The sequence below is a fragment of the Falco naumanni genome, chromosome 2 (assembly GCF_017639655.2).
Source record: "Falco naumanni isolate bFalNau1 chromosome 2, bFalNau1.pat, whole genome shotgun sequence".
Classification (NCBI taxonomy): domain Eukaryota; kingdom Metazoa; phylum Chordata; class Aves; order Falconiformes; family Falconidae; genus Falco; species Falco naumanni.
Window position 1 is genome coordinate 87,107,072 of NC_054055.1, and position 25,177 is coordinate 87,132,248.

The 25,177-nt window shown below is 39.0% G+C and overlaps 1 protein-coding gene across 18 annotated transcripts in view; it reads left to right on the plus strand.

Annotated features, from left to right (window-relative positions):
• The window catches only part of DMD (dystrophin), a 1,096,913-nt gene that overhangs the window by 992,034 nt on the left and 79,702 nt on the right, over positions 1 to 25,177 (plus strand). For 4 of the 18 annotated variants that reach the window (XM_040582479.1, XM_040582477.1, XM_040582480.1 and 1 more), the window contains exon 1: positions 21,118 to 21,205. The exons of the other annotated variants lie outside the window; for them this stretch is intronic. In XM_040582479.1, the coding sequence (XP_040438413.1) occupies positions 21,186 to 21,205 (20 nt within the window). In that variant the 5' untranslated portion in view covers positions 21,118 to 21,185. Of the gene's footprint in view, positions 1 to 21,117; positions 21,206 to 25,177 lie in introns of those variants that run through there. 18 annotated transcript variants of the gene reach the window in all.

Genomic DNA, 25,177 nt, shown 5'->3' on the forward strand with positions numbered 1-25,177 from the left:
AGCCATAAAGACTGTAAATGTACCTAAGGAAATCTGTGTATAATTTAGTTCCAGATATAACCATAGAGTTAATAGCAATATTAAGTAAACTCATAGGCAAATCTTCTCTCAACTAAAACTTTACTTGAAGGTTTAAAAATGCAAATTTTTTTAGGAATCTTAAGGTTTAATTAATTTGTTATATGCACATATATGCATTCTATTACTCCTGGGATTACCTCTGTCTAAACAGTTAAGGAATGATTTGAAAAGTGTTTAAAGCAAAATTCCGATCAGAGGAGTTTCTTAACCATGTTTGCTGAGAATCCTTGGAATCTATAAACCATGTACTGGCTTTGATAAATGTGATTTAACAGCTAAACTTAGAGAAGTTCTGAAGTAAGTAAGACTACGTTTATGATAGTTTTTCTTACATCTTGATTAAAGTTTTGCATGTCATTAATTTGCATTTCATTTCATTTAGAGTTTAAAATCATCCTCTGTTTCCATTTTATCACCAGCTCCAATCATACTGCAGTTTGCATGAGCAAATTTCATTAGTATATGAGAAGTTTCAAAGGGAAATATTTTTCATATATTTATCAACTTTTAGCAATAGCAGTGATGTTCAATTATTTTTATTGCTGTGTTTTGCTGAAACTTGACTATAAAAACACAGTCATTGAATACTAAAAGTTTGCTTTCACAATATTGATATTCAATGTGTCTTTTGTAAGACAATGCTAGTTCAAGTTCATTAAAGAATCATTCTGAAATTAAGCAGTTTAAAACATAAAAATAAACTCTGTAGCAACTATCATTCAGAGATATTCACCCACCCAAACCTATAGGGTTTTGTATAATTATTTTCAAATCTAAACACCACAATAATAGTTTCAGAAAGTATAGATACCTCTCATTTATAATTTAAAAATTACTGTATGTTTTGTGAAAAGAAATCCCATGGTTTTCAAAACTGTCTTTGTGAAGCACAAAAGAAAAGCTGGCTCTAAGTGACAGCCATATTCAATACTTTCAGAGATGACTGAAAAGCACATTAGACAGGTCTGAATTTTGTTGCTTCTAGATCATATCTTTAATTATTCATAAACTAAATTTATACCAACTACCCACCTGAATGATCATCAATTTCAATGTGTTTGGGGTTTGTTTTGTGAACGCTATTTAGATATTAGCAAAAAAAAAAAAGGGCAGTTCAACCAGTGACAGACCACATGGGCTGTCCACGACAAAGGAAGGTGTATTTGTCAAGCTGATGCTGTGCTAACGCGCCGCAGTAAGAACTCAAAGCAAAGGGCTTGTCACAGTGAAGGAAACAAGGTTTAAAAGCCTTGTTGGTTTGAAGGAGAAAATTCTTCTTTGAAACAAGTTTTCTTTGAGGTCACTGCAAGTTTCTTGATCAGTTACAGATAATGTATTTCAAAAGAAGAAATTGGAAGAATGACACTTAGAACATCTAACAGCTGGATGTTCGAGAACAATTCTGTTTGCTCAACTTCTTCAGTCCCTTAGACATCAGGAGCATATCAAAATGACTTGTTTAAGACTTTACATTTCTAGTGATGTATTTTCTTTGAAGCTTATCTGCTACTTCTTTCCTTACATGGCAGTCTTTTTCTTCAGGACAGCCCTTGATAAAACAAATATTTCCTCTGACACTATTCAATATCCAGAACATTGCCCTCCTTTTTCCTGGAATTCATGTCTTTCTCAAGTCCATGTGTTTTTCCTGCCCAGTCTTTTTTAACTTCTATACTAATTTCTCACTAAAACAGCGCTTAATAAGGTCACTAAAAATTTCCTCCAAGAATTTATCTCCAAGAATCTTTTCAGTGTTCACATTATTCTAGGTCATTCCCACCACTTTTAACAAACCATCTTCCCACTGTTCATTCTTGTCTTCCTTTGGCTTGTTGTCAGGCTTTGCGTTGTTATAATTCACCACTCACTTTTTCTGCATCTTCCCCTTGCCTTCTAATGCTCCCTTTGCAGAGCCAGTCCTCTCCCACTGGCAACACTCTGCATCCACCCCATTACCTTTTTTATCCTACTTTGTTCTAGCACTGCTTTTAGTCTTCAGTCCCTGGGCATATCCTAATAATAACCCCAGCACCTCTCTTTTCAGTTTCATTTCATTTAGTTGTGCCAACGACCTTTAAACTTGTTAATTACAGATTTCTTTCCTGTTTTCTTTATAGCACCCCCTGCGAGATGGTTATTAAGTCTCAAGCTCAGAAAGACCAGAATAGATGGGTTTTTTTAAACCTGTGTTTACTGTCGACATTTCCACTATTTTACACGTTTTGCTGCCTCTCTTAGCTATCCTTTCAGTCTACTACATGCACTTAATGCCTGCTTTACACATGTAGTGTTGCTTACCCTTCAAATATTTTATTTTCCTTCTCCTGCGCCAAACAACTGTAATGTTTTTCTGATTTCTACTTAAAATTGTCATCTTCTTCTGAGAGATTTTTAGTCACTCTGATTAGCAGTAATCTAATTCAGCCTCAGCCACTACTTGCTCATTAAAAGTGTTCACCAATGAGCACAATGCTGTGTTTACCAGTACTTATGAAATTAATAGTCCAGTGTATTCTGTTGCATGAAAGACAAAATAAGTGAGAACTTTAGAAATTGTTTGAGGAACTGTTGCTCTCTCCATCACCTAATTTCAGAGTACTGTTTGGAGCACCTTTATTGCTTGGTTACTTGCCCCTGTATCAATTTTACTGTAACTCTGTACAAAAGGCATATACTTTTCACATCCTACCCGTTCACAAGGGTTAACTGAGAATTCTAAGGAACAACAAAACCAATCCTTTCTTAGTCCAGTGTCTGCCCTGTCTTGAAGAAGACCTAGGTGATCTAGATCCTGCAAAAGTCCCTATACCAGCAGGCTCCATTAATGTGAAGTCCCTGGAATACTTTGTCTATCAGTGTTGGCAGGGGCTGACATTGCCAGAAATACTGCTTGCTTGTCTGGGGAGCCTGGAGACTGAACCATAAAGAGCTAATTGTCTTGGTAATGATATTAAGTAGCAACTTTCTGGGAGATGGTTATCTCAAATTCTTTTCTCTACTTCAGATAAATTTTAAACCTTAGTACCCTCACAATATTGGGAAGCTTAGTTTACTTTAGCTTTACTTAGTTAAGCATAAACTTGGTTTACAGTGTCACTTTGTCAACGCTCATCAGCTCCATATTTGTTAAACACTGTTCACTTCTGGCTTCCTCCAAACTCCAACTAGTTTTTCCTACTGAGTGGAAGAGGGTCTGTCTTGTCCCTTCTTGTTCTGAGATAATGCACCATTTGGCAAGGTACTGCAGAAATATGAATTAGTCCTGAGCCCACTGACCCTCATGAGCAATGGGCTGCTGCCTCCAGGCTGTCTGTCACACTAGGTACAGCTGCATTCAGCAGTAGCAAATAAGCATCCTAGTACTCTTCAAAAAATATGATCATTTGCATTTTCAACACAAAGCCCTGCTCTGAACTACTCTTTGATATGAGTAGTGGGTTCTCACAGAAGGTCTTTGATGACAATGCTATTCAGTGATCACCCAGTTACTCCTGCATTTACCAAGCCACAAGAGGAAAGCAAGTTCTGAGTAAACGCATCACTAGCAAAAACACACTTAAAATCAGATTTGGTAGACACAACCATTCTCAGTCAAATCTACATTTTTTGCTGTATTTCTCTTTCATACAATGGAATTCCAGCCGTCTTGAGCACAGAGCTATATGCAAGTACAGTAGCTTGCACAATAACCAACAAGTCAAGGGCAAAACTGGCTGGGTGATTTTAAAGCACTAAAGAATACCAATAGACCAAGCGTGGATTTCATACTAACGCTGCTGGAAGAACTTTTGACAACTCATTAAACCACAGTCTTTCATGAATGAGAATTTAGAAAATAGTTTTAGCAGCTATTCCTTCTCATGCTAGCCGCATTTCCAGTGATCTGGCACTGAAATAGTGACGTAGCATAAAGACAAATCAAGTTCTTTACCAGCTCAGCTCTTCACAAGAGAAGGCAAGTTTCCTTTCTGTGAATACAGCATGCAACACAATGGGTCTCAACTCTAAATTAGGTCCTCTGAACAGTACTACAATGGAGATATTTAATAATAACAATTAGTCTGAATAATGTACTCTCAACAGCTGCCTGTGATGCTTTTCATTGCAGTGTTCTTTCCTTATTGCAGTCAGTACTACTGAAATGCCTTTAGCAACATAGCACCTACTTTATATGCTCAGACATTTCTTCAAAATTAGAAATGGTAGTTGCAACTTTTTCTCCTTCTCATGAGAAATGTATACTCATGATTTGCAAGGGCCTGGTGCATTACAAAAGTTTACCACTACTATCTGTTCTGTTTTTTTTTTTTTTTTTAAACATCATCTATGTGGCCCAGAACTTGGCAATTAACAAGTCAGCAATACCCCACCAGCCAAACCAGAGTCATGTCTTAGAACCCACTCAACTTCTTGTTCTCAACTTGTATTTCAAAATTCTTCAAAAAGACAAACTATTTTCCAAATCCTAACTGGTTTTCTGAGCAGATGTTTCTCTGAAAAATGTTTTATTTTTCGCAGCCATGTTGACGTTTGCATTACCCTATTACTTGAACTGGTGCTCATGTAGCATGGCTCAAACACAGTTCTAAGCTCTGCTGTACCTTCTTCTGTACTGCTGGTTTTGGAAACTTCCTTTATTCCACCTTGGTACTAAAAATGAGAGCCTGCTTTCAACTCCAAGTCAGGCTATGGTGGTATTATTCTAAAGCTTCCTTTGGGGGGAAAAAAAAAATCAGAACAAAATCCTCATCAGTGGTAATTAATTTTGACAGCGTGGGCTTTGTAGCAATTCACAAACCTGTACTTTGTGCATCAGCATTCCTTATTATTCTAATTAAAGTGGAACATTGTGCCCTCGCCAGTCATTAATGGGTTTTCATTTTGTAAATGACATTTGCAAAAGTTAAAACGGGCAGTTCATATGAAGTCCACAGGCAAGAGCATTAAAACTAGCATCACCATAGCAACAGTCTTCCATCATTAGTATTCAGGGCAACAGCAAATGTTTTGTTGTGCTTTTGTTTCCAAAAAAAGATTTTTCTTTGCTTGTCATTCATAAATAGAAAAGGCTCAAATGCATATATTTCAGGTAAAATTATTATATTCATTTGGATGTTGCTGTTCTACAATTTCACAGATTTTTGTGGTATTTCTTTTTCAGGACAGGGGCTAAATTTCACAGTCTCTATAGCTGTGTATGTCTAACCTCCTGAGTGACATTTATTTTTTGCCAGCCTGCTGCTCAACAGTACAGTTTTATATGAAGTCTGTCACTTCTACTCAAGAATCTGTACCAAGTAACGGATTCTGCTGAGAATCTGTAAAAGATGCATGCATGGTGAAACGTGGTCAATCCCCCATTAAATGGAGTGTGCATCTGCTCAGTGCTGTTTTTGGTGTTTAAATGATGCTATTTATGTATTCTTTTTTTTTTCCCCTATCAGGAATTGAAATATAACTGCATACATCATCTGTAGTGAAACGCTATTCAAGTATCATCTTGTCTTGCAGAGTTTAGAATTAGGGAGGGAAGAAAAGATGCTCCCCATAAGGGAAACCAAGGTAGATTATGAATGTACTCATGTCATTTATTGGAAGAGGTGATGCTGGCTACTTTTTCTCTGAAAGTTTAAAGAGGACATAATTTTCTGGGAGCATGTTGCAGCAATACTTCGCAGTTCAAGAAACAGTTAGCACCATATCTCCTAAATGCACCCTGAGGCATACTGTTTGCACATGTCTTGTTCAAGCAAAAGCATGCAATCAATACAGCAGAAGTAATAGTTGTCCTCTGGAAAAACATATTTTGTGTGCAGACAGAGGGGGTTAAGAAAAGAAAAGCAAGGTGAAAGATATTAAAGAAAGTAAATAACGAGCAGGGTGAGGTCAGTAGAAGGACTACTGTTTTAATTTGATATATCCTGGCTTGTTCAGTAACAAGCACAGATCAGAAGTAACTAAATGTTCTCTATCATTATGTCACTGGGTTTTAATTTGGCACAGGAAGGTTTCTTCTTTCCTTTTCATCTTCTTAAAATACTTCATTTTGCAGATTTTTGCAGAGAAGGGTCTTTAACGAGTAAATACACCTTAGTGCATTGTAAATGCTGGGGGTATAATCCATTCCATGAAAGATATTCCTGTATTTTAATTAACGGCACATTTTCATATAGTGCCCCTTGTAATATTAATTTTTCACCTAGTGACACCTGGAGAATCGGAAAACCCTTAAAAATGGTGAATATATATATACCTGAGGAAAATCGCCCTCTGCTTAACTAGAAACTATCCACGGTGGCTTGATATTTGGTGCTTGGCACTTGGAGGACCTTTAACACAGAAGGGAATTGCTGTATCTTTGGGGTTCTGAAATATGTATATGTATGTTTATTTGCTCAACCACTTATTTTCTTTCTTTTACAGAAGCACCTTTTTGCTAGGTCAAGTTAATCTTTCCCTGTGCTGATTCACTTTTTCCCTTTTTTGCTGCTTGTCAGATGCTTTCTAGGAGATTCAGCATGTTAAAGCAGGTCATTTTCTCTCTTTTAGACTTCCATTGTCTACTGAAGTGAAGACACTTACTGAACTGTAATATTTTGCAGAATTTTGCCATTTGATCTTCATGGATAAATTCAGTGGTGAAGTGGAACATTGTAAAAACTGAATACTTTTCACTGAATCCAGAATCCAGTCTTCATTTTGCTAAAAGGTTTCATGCTTAGCATTGTCTAAGCAAGCTTGTTTGTAAATCTAAGTTCAATACCAGTTTCTTGCAATGCTGAATCTTCTAATCATCAAATAAGTAACCTACCTTTTTTAAAATGAACTTTGGAGATCTCTCCAGATTATTAGCGCTTTACAAGCACTGAACTATAACATCATTACAAAGATTTACCTAAATTGCAAGGGTTTTATAGCCTTGTTTATTGTAATAATGACAGGCAGAGAAGCCATTTCTGGGAAGGATCAGTGACAGATTACTATTTTCCATTCCAGACTCCATTCACTCAGGGACAGACCCTTGAGCACTGTTGTGGCAAATAAGAGGAAATTGCCAGTTTCTTATTTATCCAAAATGGGTAAACGCTGTTTCCCAAAATGTATGTATGCATACTTTCTACTTGTGGGTGTCCTTGAAAAAGCTACTGAAGCTGTTCTTGGTTAATGTTTCTGCATTTGTTCTAGAAATACAGATGGAGAAGCATCTCTGTGAGTATGGATTTCAGATATATTAGTTGCATATTTCCCCTCTAAAGAATTAACTGTGGAAGCAGAAGTAAGCAAATGAAATATCCTCAACTTGGCTTTGTATATTATTCTTCAAAATCATACCCAGCTTCAACCTATAGAAACACTGGGGAGTAGAAATAAGTGGTTTGCAGTTGTTTTCCTGAGTGTAAACAGACTATGTATTTTGTAGCTGGAAATGTCCATGATTACAGGAACAAAAAATAAAAACCAAGAGTTAGAACTACTAAACCTCAATCACATTTTTATTTCTCCATCTATAAACTTTTATTGCAAGTAATCTGGAATAAAGGCATCTTGAAATTTTACTTGTGTTTAGAAGGAGATTACTTCCAGATTTCTGCCAGTAAGAGCATTTTAGCCACTAGGACCCAGTTGCTGAAAAGCATATTTTACCTCTATAGTTCAGTTTACTTTAAGTATCAAATGAAAATCAGAAGTTAAAAAAGTTGTGAGTTCCAAAGGTCTCTTACTGATGAGCTCATCACCATTTCCAAATACTGGTTTATGTTTCAGACTTCTGAACTGAGCTATTTTGACATAAACCATCCCTAGGAGCATAAACAAAACACACCAAGAAATTATCTTTTTGACCATAGGTGCACTCACCTTATTTGGTCTTTTAATTACTGCCTGTTAACAGAGATACTTATTCTTTTAGTGCTGCAGTAATTTTACCAAACAATTTAAAACATTTAGCAGACTGTTCAATTGTAGGCAGTGTTTGGCCAGAGTTTTCTCCTGCACGTTCCTCATTCATCTGCTTTTCCACTATTTTAACTATGCTATGGCACAAAAGCAATGACAATTTTAATAATATGGTCATTACATACTACTACTTGCTTTCATATGCTATTATTTCTTCTCCTGTTTCCAGTTTGAGGGAGAAATAAGTATTTCATCGCACTGTAACAATCCTGAGCAAAAGAACCTACAGATAACTGCAAGTTGTGGTGGGTGCAGTTTAGGGTCCCATCTGACATACTGTCAGAAGTTTGGAAATCAAATTTAAGTTCTGCACTGAAAGCAACTTGCTTTGAGATACGCTCATTGATTTCAGCAAATTTACTTCTTATTTTTAGCAGCGTAAAAGGGATCAAATTCTGGCTTTCAGCATTTCCTCTCATGTATCATGTTTTTTCACATCAGTGCCCAAAGTATTGTGGAATAAACATTTGCTGCTGGCAAAATGCAAATCTGTATTTCTACAGTTTTCTTTTAAGAAAGCGGAGCGCAAAACCCTCAGCACTGCTTTGCTCTGGGGCATTTGTTCACTATTCTATAAATAAGGAGTGGAAAAGAGTCTGTCAGTGTGAATCTTTTATCAAACTCGCCTGTGTGGGTATGCCACATTGTGGAAAATAGTCATCTGCGGTTTGGATAGAGCCAGCCAGTGGGACTCCTTTCTCCTGTGATGGTCCCGATGTTGGTTTAGCTCATTGGCATACACTTATAACTACCAGAGACCTCCCAAACAATTCTCCTTCAGTGCACATGGCTTTTAAAGTACTTATCAACTTTTTTTTTTCCCCAGTTTTATAAACCCAAATTAAATTTCTGCTGACTTTAAACAGATCTTTCTGACTCTTACTCACTCCTCCTTTTTCTTTCCGTTATGTCACAAATAGCCATTTAAAGCCCTGAGAGCCCAGTATTGCTCAGACATCTCCAGACTGAAGTTCTGCTCCTTAGTTTCACCAGTTCTGTACCAAGTTTCAAGGACACCGTCAAAGATTATCACTGCCTTGCCTTGATGTATCTTGCAGATTTTCAGCTTTCCTCAATTCTTTCTTTATTAGATCCTCCCAATAATTATTAGACATTTACATCTACACAGCTCCCTTAAGTCATAGATTTCCTCTTCTTTGTGAAGTTAGACAAAAGGGACAAACAACAACAACAAAAATCTAGAAAACTACCTCCTGCCCTGCTTTCTAGATATTTTTTTTCCTGGATAATTTGCTTGCCACAATATGTCCTCTCTGAGCCTAGCCTGCTTCAAACATCACCACTGTCCAAAGCCACAGCTAATTTCATACTTTTTAGGTCTTTTTTGCCACTATCTCAAAGAAGTATGTGATGTGCCTCAAGTAACAGGATTTACCTGCAATTTTTTTGTTGTTTCTGAAACCTTCTTGAATTACACAGGATTTCCTTTTTGTATTTACTAAGTAACGTATGTGCTGGTGAATAATGAGTAAAACTCTCCAGGAAAATAAGAATGATTTTTAATTTTATTTTTTTAATGTAAACTGTTCATAAGTGTAATATGTACTGACAACATTTAACACAGTTTACCTAAGAGATTCCCATTGCAAGTGAGACCAAACAGGTGGCAGCCCCCAATCAGTGACTTGTTATCACTGAGAAGCTTTGATCTACCTAATGTATAATAAATAAGATTCTGCATTTTAATCATCTTGCTGCTTTCATATAACTTGTGTTGCAAAGTCATATTTTATTTCCAAAAACTCATCCTGACTTTGTTGATTATTTTTTTTAATTAGACTATACTTGATCATTTATTTATTTAAACATACCTATCAGCAGACAGATGATACACCAGCTGGAAGTCATTATACTGTATACCCACCACTTCCCTATCCACCTTTGTCTTATTCCCACAACTGCAAAAGATGTAGCTATTCTTAATTATTTTTTTTTTTTACTTTACACCACATAAGAGACTGACCAGATGATCCTTTCAGGTTAAGATATTGGCTGATGCAAAATGCAGTTAGGCTTGAAGTTGTCCTTGTTTCTATATGTACTCCTCACTCTAAAGTTCCATTCTGCCTTTATGCTCCATTAAAGATCAAAAATTTATATTGCCAATGTAATAAACTTGAAGAGTTCCTTGAAAATAGCAATCTCAATACATATATACAACAATCTAAGGTTGGTGCTGTAGTATTTTTAGTAATTTAGTACCCATATTACTATTCAAATTCCCTGTACTTACCTGTGTTCAGTCTGATTGTTTAAAGGCAGGGAGGATCAGACCAAACTGTATCTGTAAAGAAGGCATTATTGAAACCAATAATATTTGCACAATGAGTAAGGAGGATAGCATAGAATAGTGCTGCATTGCTTATGAATAGGGTTTTTTTCCCAACAAGGTTTATCTTGAACGCACTGAAATCCAATGCTAGATTTCTCACCAAAGTCTGTAATGTCAGGCTTAACACTTTATTAAATGTTCAGTTAGAAAGAGGAAACTATAGAACGGACACTTAAACTGTTCTATAAAGGGTATTTTAAATTATTCTCTTAATTGCAAATTACAGAAAAAGAGGATGTAGAGAAAAATATAATTTCAGAATAATGTTCTAAATTAAGAAAATAAGAACTCTCTTTTTCAATGTTGGAGTTGGTGGCTGGAACTGATTTATATAATCTGTGCCCATCTAGGAATAAGCCAACCCATGAAATTAAACATCCATTAAATTGTTTTAAGTGAGAGAATGGGATAGTCTGCCAATGTGAGAACAACCTGTACTCGCTAAGGAATGCAGCCAAAATTTTGTTTGGAAGTAAAATCTAGCTCAGTATGTAGCATGCAATGCACTAAAAGGGTTAGAACATTGTCATTGCACACTGTGCTTTTGCAGTTTACAGACTTGGCAAGATGCTGCAGTGTATGTGAATGCAAAGGAGTCTGAGAGCAGATGAGTATTCTTCTAAGTCTTATCTTTTACCAGTTCTTATAGAAATTGCCACCTAAAACATTTCTTTGTTCATAATGAACCTTTAAGGAATAAATGCCGTGAGAGGCCAGCAGCTCTGCTGGTATGCACTGGAAGTGCTTCTTCAATTAGTTAACTGTCAGACGTTGTGCCAGCTTACAAAGTTTTTGAATGGAAATAATAGTTGTTTTTCTTAGAAATTTTGACTGCTGCAAACTTTGGAAACTGTATATAGAGCATTCAGCACACTTTAAAAGAAATTATGATATGGCTGCTCTTCATTGGTAGTGTCTGGATTGCAAATCCACTGCTTAAAAATAATTACTTTGATTACCAGCTGATTTCTTTGGTTAGCTCATCAGGAAGGCTTAAGGATCTAGCACAGCAAAGCACTTGTGACTATATTCTACTGCGTGGCATTTAAATCACAGGGTTTTGAGCTGATCTAGAACTCTTCTGGTTCCCCTGCTGTAGGGAGGTATTTTCGCCATTTAATGTGATAGATTTATTCTGCAGGGACAGGCCCAACCAGTTTCAAAAAGATACCACGGTTCTTGCAGTGGTTTGGCTGCAACAGCTCCCACAATAGGTCATTCAATTTAAAATGAGGTTAAAAAAATAAATAATAATTAAGAAAAATAAATAAAATCATGCTTTAGCTCCACAGCAGCACTATGTGGGAAGTAAAGGAGTACCATGCCCAGCCTGCTGTAGAGTGGTTCACTTCTCGGCAATAAGAACAAGAGTCACTGTGTGAAATTTGGACCAAGGGATAGTCTCGGGGCATACACGCATAGCAGTGCATGTGTAAGATAATGTGCCACTAGAAGGTCCAAATAACGAAGGTATTGTCACATTTGTAGAGTTGATCCCTCTTGGCTATTTCATGGACTAAATAATTTGTTTAAATGGCAGCATAGATGTAGCCCCACTGGCCTAATTTTCTGCAAATTGCTGGCAAGCTTCGTGTACAATGTTGGCATGGGAATAACTATCAAAACCAGTCACTTTCTTCATCTATGACCCAACAGAGTGCACCATCATCACCAAATGACCATCTTCATTGTATACAGTCTCTTTTAAAATGTTAAAATAAATGCGAGCCTCAGTGAAGGGTAATGTTTACTATGAAAATTATCAGAAAAATAATAATAATATGGCATGAAGTTAAAAAAATATTATATTTATTTGTTTGGGAAATGGAAGACTTTTATTGATAATGCCTTACTCATAAACAAGAAATATGTTTCTTCTCCTTGATTCCTAAATTGTAATTTTTAGAATAAAGCCAAATGAGTGCTCGGTATGGCAAGTGGCTAAAAATAAAACTCTCCAAAGGTTTCAGTTCAGTATTAAATACGCTGGTTTGAAAAAAATAGTGGATTAGATGGGGTCTAATCCTTCACTCCCTGCTTGGGCTCTATTTGGCAAAATTCTTAGGCTGTCAGCTTCTGCAAATCTTTGCAAAATTATTTTTATTCTTAATAAATTATTTGCTCCATTAGTTACCCTAAAAACAGAACAAATTGAAGGACATGGGTGGAAGGATAATAATTTGAGAAATAATGACAGTAGCTTTCTAAGAATGAGAATGAAGAACAACTGCAGCAACAACACTATGGAAATGTAACAAGAGATTCATTTCCGAATACTGATAAAAATTATAATGCCCATAAGCAAAAATAAGCTTCATTACTGAAGTACAGAAGTATTTAGATACCACATATCTTAACCCAGTTTTTATTTGAAAGATAAGGTTGAAGATCTTTTTTATTATTTATTTTCCCTTGGCTGATGCATATCAGTGTAAAGACATTAATTGAAGTGGTGATAATTGTTTGCAAAATGACAGTTGGTTCTAAAGCTGGCAACCAGGAGCCAGAGCTGTTGATAGTAATTGAAGGAAAATTATTGACCTCACGAGAAGAATGATAATTTAAAACAACACCATATTTTCTTAATATGACAGACTGATTTTGTTATTTTGGGATTAGGGATGAATGCTCAAACAGTTGTAATGTTTTCTGAGACAGGAGTTGTGAGTTTAGATGATCTTTCTAACTTTAAGGACACTCAGAAAATCATCTTCTACACAGTGGGTAATACGTTATCTATGTCTATGAATTTTTTGCCAGAATAAAACTCCAAACTGTGACCACTATTAAATAAACAAATGGTTCGGATCCTGTGTATGCTTTGTATTTGTAGTGTACTGTGTAGATACAGAGAAATCTTAGTTGAATTTAATACTTATTTCCTTGAAAGGAAGGTGACAAGAACTGTATGATGTTTCTTATGACTGATGACATGGAATTAAGTAGTTTGAGCTTTTAAAATCATCTGGTATTCTGTGTCATGTGGTGAGGGAGATGATAAAGATGGAAACTCTACTTAGTCATAGCGGTAAGTCTGGACCAGTTTAGAAAAAGCTGAAATGTTGATATGGTAGAATTGTAGGTTGACGTTTCTGAAAATGTGTTCAAGGGAGTTAGATGTAGCAGCAGGGGTCTAAGAATATTCATACGGACCATAACCAACGTTTAAATCCTTAATATTTTAGGGCTGTTTGTATCGTTCAGGATTTAGATTGCACATTTGAAAGCAATTTCTCAAAACCAAAGAAAATAGTTCCAAATACAAATTTGGAAATTGTTTGATTATTTCAATGTGGAAAAATACTCAGTACAGAAATAAAAAAAAAATGGGTTTGGCTGATTTTGAGCTCCACACAGTCACCGTTGTTCTTGATTTAATAATGGGCTATGGTAGGTGCTAACAGTAATTTGTGTACCTTTGGTGCATAGACACTATAAATGTCAAGGCTCTTTAACTTGGGTAGCCAAGGCATCTCTGATTTTCATTCCAAATTTTTCACAGTGAATTCATCTATGTTGCTAGAAAGCGAATCTTCATTTTGTAGGTTTATCCTTTCACAAAGAGATTTCATTTTCTGTTTAACAGCAGAGATCAGAGAACTGATTGAAAGGATGTCGGTAGAATTACTAGGTATTTCAAGCCTTGTTGAGATGTGCCATGAGAGGTTTGGCTCAATTCAAACATGAAATACTGAAATACTGAGTTCTATTAAATGCATTCCCATTATTAGACTTAGTTAAACATAAAAACTGTTCAATATAGTTTAGCAACACTTTGTTGCTATCAGCTAGCATCCACAGGATTCTTTCCTCAATTAACTGCCAGCTACTGTGCCAGAGACAGAAGCAGCTAGACAAAGATGCCAAAATGAAAAAGCCTGGGTGGACTATTTAATAGGAAGAACCATAAATGGAAGAAGCAGAAGCTGTCTGGAATTATGTGAAACATTTGTCAAAGTGTAAATACTTGGACTTGCCACAGGAGACTTGAATGAAACCCTTTTCTAACATTAGCTAAGAAATAATTTTTATTTTACCTCACAATTTCTTTGTATCCTTCATTACTGAATTATTTTAGTGTTAACATACATTTAGATTCAATTAGGATAAAACAATATCTGTGCCCTAGGACCTGGCTCCATGGTAGCTGATACCGATTCATCCATTTTTGGAAGCACTAGTTAATGTAGGTATCTATGTCTATGTCTGTTTCAAACGACTGTATATATAAACACTAATTTTCAGTCTTTGGCATAGACAAGATGAGACTATTGCCACCTGCCATTAAAGGGCACAAGTGCATTTTTTAATAGAATATTTTTTTGAAATGAAATAAAAAGTTTTGATTTCAGAAATGTCAGATGAGAAACTTTTCTTTTCCAGAATTCTTTTCTTGCTTGCTGTTACCAAGTATTACCTTGGTTTGGGAATAGTTGTACAACCCTAAACCTGAAGCTGCATTTCTATGCAAATAAACCATGAGAAATGTCACCTGGATTGAATGGAGGAGTTAGCCTGGATGGAATTACTGGTGAGGCTAGTTAGGTGTATCTGCTCCCTCCTCGCATCAACCTCTTTAGGCTGGTTCCTTCCTGAGGTGCAGTGTTGCACTTTCCTCTATTGTTAGATCCCCACATAAGAGAATTGGGAAGAGAAGGCAAAGTAATCATGCTATGCAGGAAGACTAAGCTTTGCTCATGTTACATCAGGGTACTGGGAGAAGCTAAAGACTCCAGTTTTGAAACAAAATCAATGCAAGTTCGATTTACCAAGGAGGGAGAACCATCCCTTCCTCACATCAGGGCTCTGTGTGGCCCAGTCTAGGGAAAAGGTTGGGAGCAGACCTCAAACTTAGCATATTTGCCAAGGTCAGCAACCTCAACGTGTTTGCAAAGATGATGAAAAGCCTAGTGTGTACATAAAAATAGGCAGGGCCTCTTGTTAGAATTACATATTATATGTATATGTTATGTATAGTGTATTATAATTGTTGAGGAAAAAAAGGGGTTCAAATGACAGGTTCAAAGTATATTTTAAAGCAACAAAACCCACAAGTTCTGTGAGAACACAGCAAAGCAATCACTGCTAAAATATGAGTGCATAAATTCAGAGGTGCAAAGTTTGCCTAGCTAGTGGTCTGATTGGGAACATGCCTGCATATAGCTGTCATAAAATGCAAGAGATTTCATCGCCCTCTTCTTTGAGTACCTAAGGGCAGCCTTATCATTGGAACATTCCAGTATGTAGCCTCATAGCATGATCTACGTGGCTTTTTTCCCCAAGTGAATATTTTCTCTTCTAGATAATACTTTCATAGGGACATTTTTTCAAAATTATTTCTTTCCTCAATGAAAGAAAAACTTTTCTGTTTGTGTGATATTAGTCATAGAAAAATACTTGAGAGTTTCAAAAATGCAAAGAAATACAAAAATAAAAAGTTATGGAATGCAACCAAGAAGTAACTTAGTAAAAAAGGAAGGCATGCTTCTCCTTTAACGTCTGTGGAAGTCTTTGGAACCAGAGAGGGCTGCTTGTTAGGGACCAGGAACGCTAGTATCACGTTTTCCGGGCCTGGTGTGAGGCTGGGCTGCAAGATGCGGTTTCTTGCTATTGAGATCTGTACATCGATAGGAAACAGCAGAGAACTTAATCATTTGGGAAACCAGTTTTTGTGTTTGTGACAATTTTATGCATGGAAAGAAAGATTTGGAGGTGAAAAGAGAGTCAGTGAGCAAGAGAGTTTATGAAATCCTGCTTATTTTAATCCCCCAGGAGGCAAAACAGTCATTTATTTCTAACTGGGCACACAAAGAAAAGTAAGTAATAGAGTTTGCCTTCATCGGTTTGTTTAATTTATCCTTATTAGTCTGCATTTTTTTCTCAGCCTTACTCCCTGAAATGATAACCATTCATTTTGCCAATAAAGGTTCCTCAAATCAAGATTTTACCATGATATAATGACCATTTTTCAAGTCTTATTTATATATTGTAAAGATCGGCAAGCAGTTTTGCTTAGCATAAGTTTCCTGCGGGGAGATTTTAAGTCTTTTTTACAGAGTTTTAAAAATACTTTTAGTTATCTAGCATTTTGTTTCTTGATCTTCCCATTCTTGGGATTATTCACACTCCAGTTCATCTCCATCCTGGAAGAGCAGGGGTCATTCCTTTCTTAATTTTCTTAATTTCTTGTGGTTTGGTATGGGAGAAAAGAGCTTTTGGCATTTACAGGTGTTTACCTGAAGTGCTCATAGTGCTGGTAGAACTGGGATGTGCTATCCACTGCATCCAGCAATGCACATCATTTTACTTAATCTCAGTGTCACTCTGCTCCTCTTTTCAGGGTCACACACCTGGCAGTAAGGATTGAACACTCTGCTACTGCAAGGTGTCTAAATTGTCACTGTCAGCTTAAAAAAATAAATGCAGCCTCTCCAAATCAGCCTTTCCAAGATTTCAACAGGACGAAATTCGTATGTATGCTTAATATATCCAAAATGACAGGCACCGTCTCATTCATCTTTTATCAACCGCATGCAATGCAGTGTGACATACGGCACACACAGACCGTTCCCAAGGCTCTGTGATACTCATCTCATAGGGTGACTATGATTTCAGTTTTAAGCAGGTGTCTTTATGTAGTAAAAACAAGTACAGCCCAAAGTAATGCAGAGGTTGTGCCATTGCATTTGGCAGGAACAGACATCACCCTGTCACACATGCTATGTACCAATACTTTCCATAGCGTGCATTGGATTGCTGCAAACTCTATAATATTTACTGCAGAATTAGTTTTATTAAAAGAAAGAAAGTAAATAAGACGGATTCCCCTTTCTACTCTGTCTATTCAAAAAACATCTCAGTGAAACATACTGAGTAAATTCTTGTGAGCTGCACTTGCCAGTTACATGACTGACTTACAGGGTGAAGAACAAGCCCTGTGTTAGAAGCACCTGCTCACCTCCTCTCATACAGGACACAAATTGGGTTTGCCTCTGGGCAGAAAGTGGTATGCTCTTCTCCAACTCTCTCATGGTGTAAATAATTGATAATAAACATATAGAGCTATGAATGTTTTAGTAGGTCTTTAATTTGCAGTGCAATGTTGGGGAAAATGAATGGAGAATTTCAGCACTTTTCTTCATTGCATTTACAGTATTTTAATGGGCTTCCAGTGGTCATGTGCAAACAGGGGAAAAAAAAAAAAAAAGGGGGGTGGTGGGGGGTGGTGGCGAGCCCAACACGAAAAATAAACAGCATCCGGAACAGTATTCTCTTCTTGGCTCTTCTGAGAGAGCTATCAACAAATAATAATAAAAAGAAATAATACTGGAGGTGTCAGCCCTTGGAGCATATTTAAGACAGATGATCCAGGAAAGTGTCATCGTGCCATCCCAAGTGATTCTTACTATTTATTTATACCAAGAAAAAGAAAATAGACTCAAACAGCATAACAGAGTAGCCAGCCCAACACAGTGTACAACATTTTTTTACATGCAAGGCAAGCGGTTGCTAATCCACTACCCAGATAACTGAGAAATAGTAAAGACACACTTGTAAGGAGGACTACATGCTTCACAGAACTGCGGAAGCAAGACTTAGTTAATACCAAAATGTTGTAACTTCACTTTCAATGACAGTAAAGCTAAAGAAATGTCTCTTTAGTTTTCTAATTCATAAAGTGTTAAACTTACAAGCAAACTTGTACATTTAATGTCTGCTCTACTAAATGGTTTTAGGCAACTCCCTACCCATTTCTGCATTTGGATTTCCGTATCTGTCTGCAACACAGAGTAGCGATGCTAATCTCCTACGTAAAACTTGTGGGGATTTATACTCAAACATTATTGTTTAGGAATCAGTTATTTTATGTTCATATTATTATTTTTAATGTGTGTATGTCTGTGGCTCTTTCCCCATAGAAAAGGGACAACATTCTGAGAAGAACGTATTAAAACTGAAAAATCAGGTTTCTCAAATGAACAGATTCCAGTAACCACTTGGACAGCAAGCAGTGTAGTCAGACTGCCTGCAAAGTCACTTCATCTTCCCCTCCCCCCCCGAAAGAGTTTCGAGGTAATAAAACAGCCTCTAATTATTACCACTCGTGTATTAGGGAGTTGTGATTTCCCTTTAAGCACCTGGTGTTGTTAAATGTTGAAGAGACAGATACCTTGGTTAGCTGTAGTCCAGGACAAACCTACAGTATAAGAGAAATAAACACTGTTCTCCTGATTCAGGTCTCTGTGTAGGTGCACAAATTGACTGAATAGCCCTTGAATAAGAAAAGCACCCCAGGGAATTCAGGTTCTGCTTACTTTGTAATCCTGTTTTATTGTCTACAGGAGAAAACTGTCTTTTATCAAATAAATGGCTTAAAATTAAGTACGGCATAAAGATTGGCTTCAGTTGCAAATGCCAAAGACAGTAACCATTTATACTGCAAACAAAACATATTTTTGTAATAAATTATGGGTAGTTTGAAAGTAATTTGCAATAAGAGTGGTATTACTTCTGTAAATTATACAGCAAAAGTACAATTTTGAGGCTAATCAAAACAGCTAAAAGCTTTTGTGAATTTAGAGACAACAATCAGAACTACATTAAATAAATTATTTTTTTTATAAAATCAAATTATAAAGTCAATAGGCCTTAATCCCATAATCCTTCAACATTCTTGATTTCCCCTGGATATTCTTGAGTGGGTAATAGTTTGATTTGGGAGATCAAAGGGTTAATTTGCTTTTCAATTGAGGAATGACTCAGAGTTCCCCTTTATTGGTTAAAAAAAAGAAAAAAGAAAAAAAGTGGTGTGTGGGTGTAAGGTAGGGGAAAAAAGCCAAGAAAATGGATTCACTAATTGGGGTTTCACCTGCTGTGAGTCTAATTGAATACAATGCTTTATTTGTAACTCAAGGAGAAAGAAGATTATGCAAAGTATGAGAAATTCAGACTGGTTTTTAATTTCTATTACTTGGCACTGTTGTATGGGAAAGAAGACCAACTTGATAATAGCAGCATCAAGCTTCTGTTAAGGCAGACCAGGAAGCTCCAGAAACAGTAAAAATGGAAGGAATGTCTATCGGGGGTATCAGTACCACATACCTCTTGAAGGAAAACAAACCACTTTTGCTGTGAAGCAGCAGGGTTCCGGCTACCCTGAGTCCCTTGGTATGACATGGGCAGCTGCTCTCTCCTTGTAATAGACTGTGAGGTTCCCCCCAAGTAATATGCTAAATATCCTATTTTAAAGACTTAAAGAGAGGTCTCACTTCTTAAAGCTTAGCTTAACGTGGGAGAAGGTGAGGTTGCTAATCCAATGTAGTTGCCAGTCTTCAGCCAGTTCATTCACCTCAAAACTAAGATGTCCGATACAGCAATTCCTCAAATACCAGGTCCACTGAAGTACATGGAAAGTTCTTACGGAGTCTGATGAGTTTTAACATAGTGATTTATGTTTACACAAAAATTAATCCTCTTTTTCTTTCCATGTTGAGGTGGTAGATCCAAGCTAACAGAAAACGGAATTAGATCTTTTTTAAATAATCTCAATTGTCTGGAAACTACAAGAATTTAACATTTAATTCCATTAAGTTTTATATTTGCATTTCGGGGCTTGAGGGACTGAACCTCGAGCATCTTACACTTTTAACGCCTCTAGAAAAAAACACGTGGGCTTTCCTTGAACTGCTTGTTGAGCTTTTCATAAAATCAGATCACCCAGCTACCTGGAACCCTAAGGGAAGCCCTTAGTACTGGTATATCCTGGTACTTGGGATAAAACCCACCAAGTTCAGTGCTTACTAGCCTCTATGTAATGGGAAAGCAACCTATGGGATATTCCTGTGGTATAGAAATGATGGGTGAGATTGATTTTCTGTGCTTCTAGGCCTGCGTCTTCCCAGTGTAAAAACTGGGAGGTTTTTGTACATTTGAAAGGTGCCCTTTTTGGGTGGTTTTATCAAGAAAGCAGAGAGTCTGTAAGCTTGAAGAACTAGTCTGTTGCGTGAAGGACTGGGTTCTCCACGCAGCATTACTTTACTGAATAAAGGAGGCGGATTCAGGACTTGCATGAGAGGAGCCGCGCTGCACTGATTTGAAACGCTTGTGACACCAAGAGGGGGTTGTTAGCTTTTGTGTACTGAATATTAAGTAGGAATTAATACAAAGAAACACTGCGACAGTTACTCAGCGGGAGCAGAACTATTTCTTCTGCTCTGACAATTCCGGGGGAGAGGCTGGTCCTTCCCAGTGAGGCCGAGGCAAGCCCTCAGAAATTAAATTACCTGATTTCACTCACAAACCAGCCACGTGGCATTTTAAGCGCTCAAATTAACAGCTGCAAAGCTAGGACCCAGGTTAAGGCCCGTTTCAAATCCGTCCCAGCTTCGGATTTGAATTCGGTATATATTTGAGTGACTTTTTTCCACAACTCCGCTGGCAGCGAGCGAACCGAGCTGCCGGCCTCCCGGCGGGCCCGGAGCAAGGCAAAGAACCCCCCAGCAGCCGTCCCGGGGAACCCCGAGCGCCCCTCCGGCCGCCGCGGCAGCCCAGGGACGCGGGGGGCGAGGCGCCCTCGGCGCCCCGGGCCGGGCAGGCGGGGGCGGGCGGCTGCTCGGGGCGCTCCCCGCGGGGCCGCCGCCGGCGGGCGGGGGCGGGGGGGCGGGGCGGTGGAGCACGGCGGCCCCGCCCTCCCTCGCGCCTCCCCGGCGGGGCGGCCGCAGCGGCGCGCGGCGGCGGGGCCGGACCGGCGGCAGCGCTGTTTCTGCCTCCGCGGCGCCGCCGAGCAGTCGCCGCCATGAGGGAGCAGCTGAAGGGGTGAGGGGGATGCGGGGACGCGGGGCGGCAGGTGCCGCGGGGGCGGCGGGGGGCCCGCAGGTGTTCCAGCCGAGCGCCCGTAGGGATCCCGCGCCCTGCGAAGGCGGAGAGCGGCGTGGCGGGGCTGTCCGTCCGTCTTTACACACCGTAGGGGGAAGCGGCTGTGCCTCTCGGTTATCACGCTAAACGGGTCCCCTTGCTGCCCGATTTCTTGAAACGGCGTTTAATTCAGCGCCTTTCCCCTCTCCCGAGTCCCGGTTTCGGGCTGGCTGTGCCTGGCTGGAGCACGCAGGGCTGGCGATGCGGGAGCGCGCCACGCGCGGGGGTACCTGTGCGGCCGTGGGGCGGCGGGGTGAGCCCCGAGGTGGAGGCGGGAGGTGGTGGCGGTGCCGGGGACGCGGCGGGGGCGGGAACTGGCTCTTCTCGGTATTCCTCGGGTTCGGAGGGGCAGCGCGGTGCTGTAGAACGTTACCGGCGGAGCACACGGCGTGTGCTGTAACTCGGCTGAGGCGTGAACTTTTAACAGAACTCCTGGAAGCAGGCGTGCTGAGGGGTGTATTGCTTTTCCCGGTAATTTCACGCTTAGAAATAATCTTTCAAGTCAGCAGGCAGAAGAGGCCGGGAGGGAATTCCCTCCAGGCTATTTAACTGCTGTATTTCTTGCTGTTACGCGGTAGGTTATATTGAGCTATTGTAAAACACCTTGCAGCCCGGGACACCAGCAGCATCCCCGGTCCTCGCCTTAAGCTGAAGCTGGGCTGAGAAGTGGTTTTGGCAGGCGTGCGTGTCCGGAGCTGAGGAAACAAGACATATGGTTATGCGTAGGGTCTTTGACCCTTTAGCACTGAGGGATTGTTTGAGGCCATTGCTGTTTGAGCCTGGATGTGACAAGACCCTGCAGTGAAATTGCTTTGGCAGAAGTGGTGAGGATAGGCTTTGAAAAGCAAATACTTCAGTGGAGAGTAACAGCTGGTGGGGCAGGCTCACCCAGCTTTAGCCACTGAGCAGGAGTCTTTGCCCGTGACAGAGTGTACAAAATAAATGTTTAACATCAAGGGGAGAAAAAAAGAGTTACTATTCAGTACTTGGCAGCTGATATTTGCCCTTCTCCTACTATTCATTTCCAGTATCGGCAAGAAACTTTAATATGTATCGGTGCCTGCTTTCAGCAGTCTGATAAATCTTGCAAAAACCAATAAAACACCCTAAAGTCAAATTCCTGCTGAAAAGACACTGATCCTTGGCTTAAACAGAAATAATCTCTGCACAGATCAGTAGTCTCTAGATTTACAGATGAAAACAGTAGTCCTTTGTAAAGCCCAAAGGAGCGCCACGTTTTTACATTGCGAATACTTTCCATAGCAGTAACTTGTTTTATCTAAGGAATTAATGAAACGATGTGAAAAGACAAATATTAAGTCTTCCTTGCAATCGCTGTCATCTGCTATTGAAAACGTTTTTTAAATGAGTGGTAGTGTCTATTCATGCAATTTCAATTGCATTTAGGCTAGTTTAGTAAAATCCACACAACTCTGCCATGTTTATTTTGGCTTTTTGACAACAGTCATAAGGTGGCTGGAATAACATTTCATTCACCTTAAAGCCAAAAGGTGAGAAGTATTGTAAATTGTGGTGTTTGAAAATGGATCGATCCAGTGCTTTCGACAATACTACTTTAATTTTGGCTCTTTCATAAAAGTATGTTAACCATTTATTTATTGCTACCTGATAGAATTTCTTATTCTATGCACATCTAGTTCACGTTGTATTTTCTAATGAAGGGGGAGGGGAGAGAAGCGCTGCAGAACTGGCTCTGGTGTCACCAATTAGGAGGGATGTCAGAGTTTAGTTGCAGTTGCAACCTAAAATTCTAGGCTCTGAAGCTGAGCAGTGGAGCTGAGCAGTGAATGCACATGAGACTGAATCCTACATATATATTAAAAAAAAAGGGGGGGGGGGGGGAGTAGTGCAATCAAAAGCAGTTAAAAGGCATGTGAATGTTTCTGTGTGGTGGGGGGTGGGGATTTGTGCAGGAATTTGGGGGAGGGGGGAGCATTGCTCTCCACTCCTGCTGCTGGCATTGCTCAGAAGTAATATAAAAGGAAGGAAGATAAAATAACTGTATTGTGTCCAAACTGATCAAGTTATAACAAGGGAACTGTAATTCACCTAGTCTGTCAGCTAGGATATCATCTCTTGATTTCAGGTTTTCAATCCTGTGTGTTATTGGCTCTGCCGACAGCGATGAGAGACAAATCTTTGCTGTTGGCAGGAGCAGAGGAGTTCATGCAGGCATAGTGTGTGACAGAATTCCCCACATAAAAATTATCCTTGCTAATATAATATAATCATCCTTTAATTAAGTGGTCCTGCAATTCCCAAAGGATGTATTAAGTGAAGAGTATGCTTTCATCTCACTGAATTATCTGTGTATTTAGTGTGCCAGTCACACCAGTGCCTAGGTGTCACCATTATCCGTTGCTGCTCTTCTCCTATTCAGGCGTGGTTTTAATTTCCTTTCTACCTTTGCAGCTTAAGTCAGGTGAGAAAGAGGAAAATATGCTATGTGAGCCCACTTGTATTTTTATTTGTTGCAGAATGTTCGTGATCTAAAAGCTAGTAATCAGTTTAGTTGACCTAAACGTAGAGCCAAATTGAAAAATGTATCCTCTGAGCAATATTGCAAAAGTATTGGCTGTGTGCGTTGACGTCTTTTTATTTTGGTGGTTCATTGGAAAAGCATCTTTAGTACTTGTTTCTGCACATGTTCTCACCCTGCTTGCTGCTAGTCAAGAGGACTTACACTACACTTTTCATGTCTTTCTGACTTGCAAACTGTAAAGGGCCTTGTTCACCGGAGTTTGAAACTCTGGCAAACGTTTTGCTGCAGATCTATTAAGGATGCTACAGCATTCCCAAGTGTGGTTGAGGCTGCCTGAAACTGCTGAGCTGGCATTTCACTTCAGACGGTGTTCACAATAAGGGCATACACACAAATCCTCCCCCACCGGTCCAGCCCCAAAGCTCACAATTAAATGGCCTTTGAAAATGGCAAAGAGGCTTATGAAGAATAGCCTCGATGGAATCTAACCTTTCCTGGAGCTGCCCTGGTGTGCGGAATTGTTGATAATTTTCTGAGCTGACAACGTTCAGTTGAGAGGCAAATGCCTTTTAGCTGGAGCAAAATAGCTGCAGCCTTCCTGTGTTCTGCATGTAAAGTACCAGCAGAATCTGCCCTGGCTTGGTACAGGCACTCAACCTCTGCAGAAATCACAGCGACCAAGGTTCAGTCACCTTTAAAACCCTTGCTTTTTCTTGCAGGAGTGTGGAGGTGTACTGGTGGCTTGCTGGTCCGCTGCTGGGTCTGGTACAGGGTGCAAAGGCTGAGTGATTGCTGCTGATTTGCTGAGGGTGGCCGCAGCAGGCGGCTGCAGGGCACTCTGCCCCACAGGTAGTCACTGCTGGCAAGGTGGCAGGGGCAAGAGTTAGGGTCTCTACTGACTTGACTTTGATAGCCTAAAGAAGGGGGTCTTTAAGTTGCAAGTAAGTTTATTTATAAAGGAAAGGGGGTGAAAAAGGGGTAATGCATCTACCCTGCAAGTTCATTCTTTGTCACTTGCAGATGAAGCAAATAAAATCATTCCTTACAATCTCCAAGAGAATTAATATCATACTATGAAAGAAAAGCACGCTGAGTAGTGGTTTGGGGTTTTCAGGTATTTTTAATACCAGTAACAGTTGGAGTCCATTGTTTCTTTGGCAATGGAAATTTTATTTACAAGATCTTAGGAAACACAATTATGTATTTTCAGAAAGATTAGTAAATGCTGTAATCTTAAACCATACACAATAAATTCACTGATACATGATTAGGCCTTACCATAAATGAAAATAAAAAAATCGGTAAACTACTCATCCGTATGATGTTGATTAGCAATTAACTGTAGTAGTTCCCCGCATCTTAAGATGATC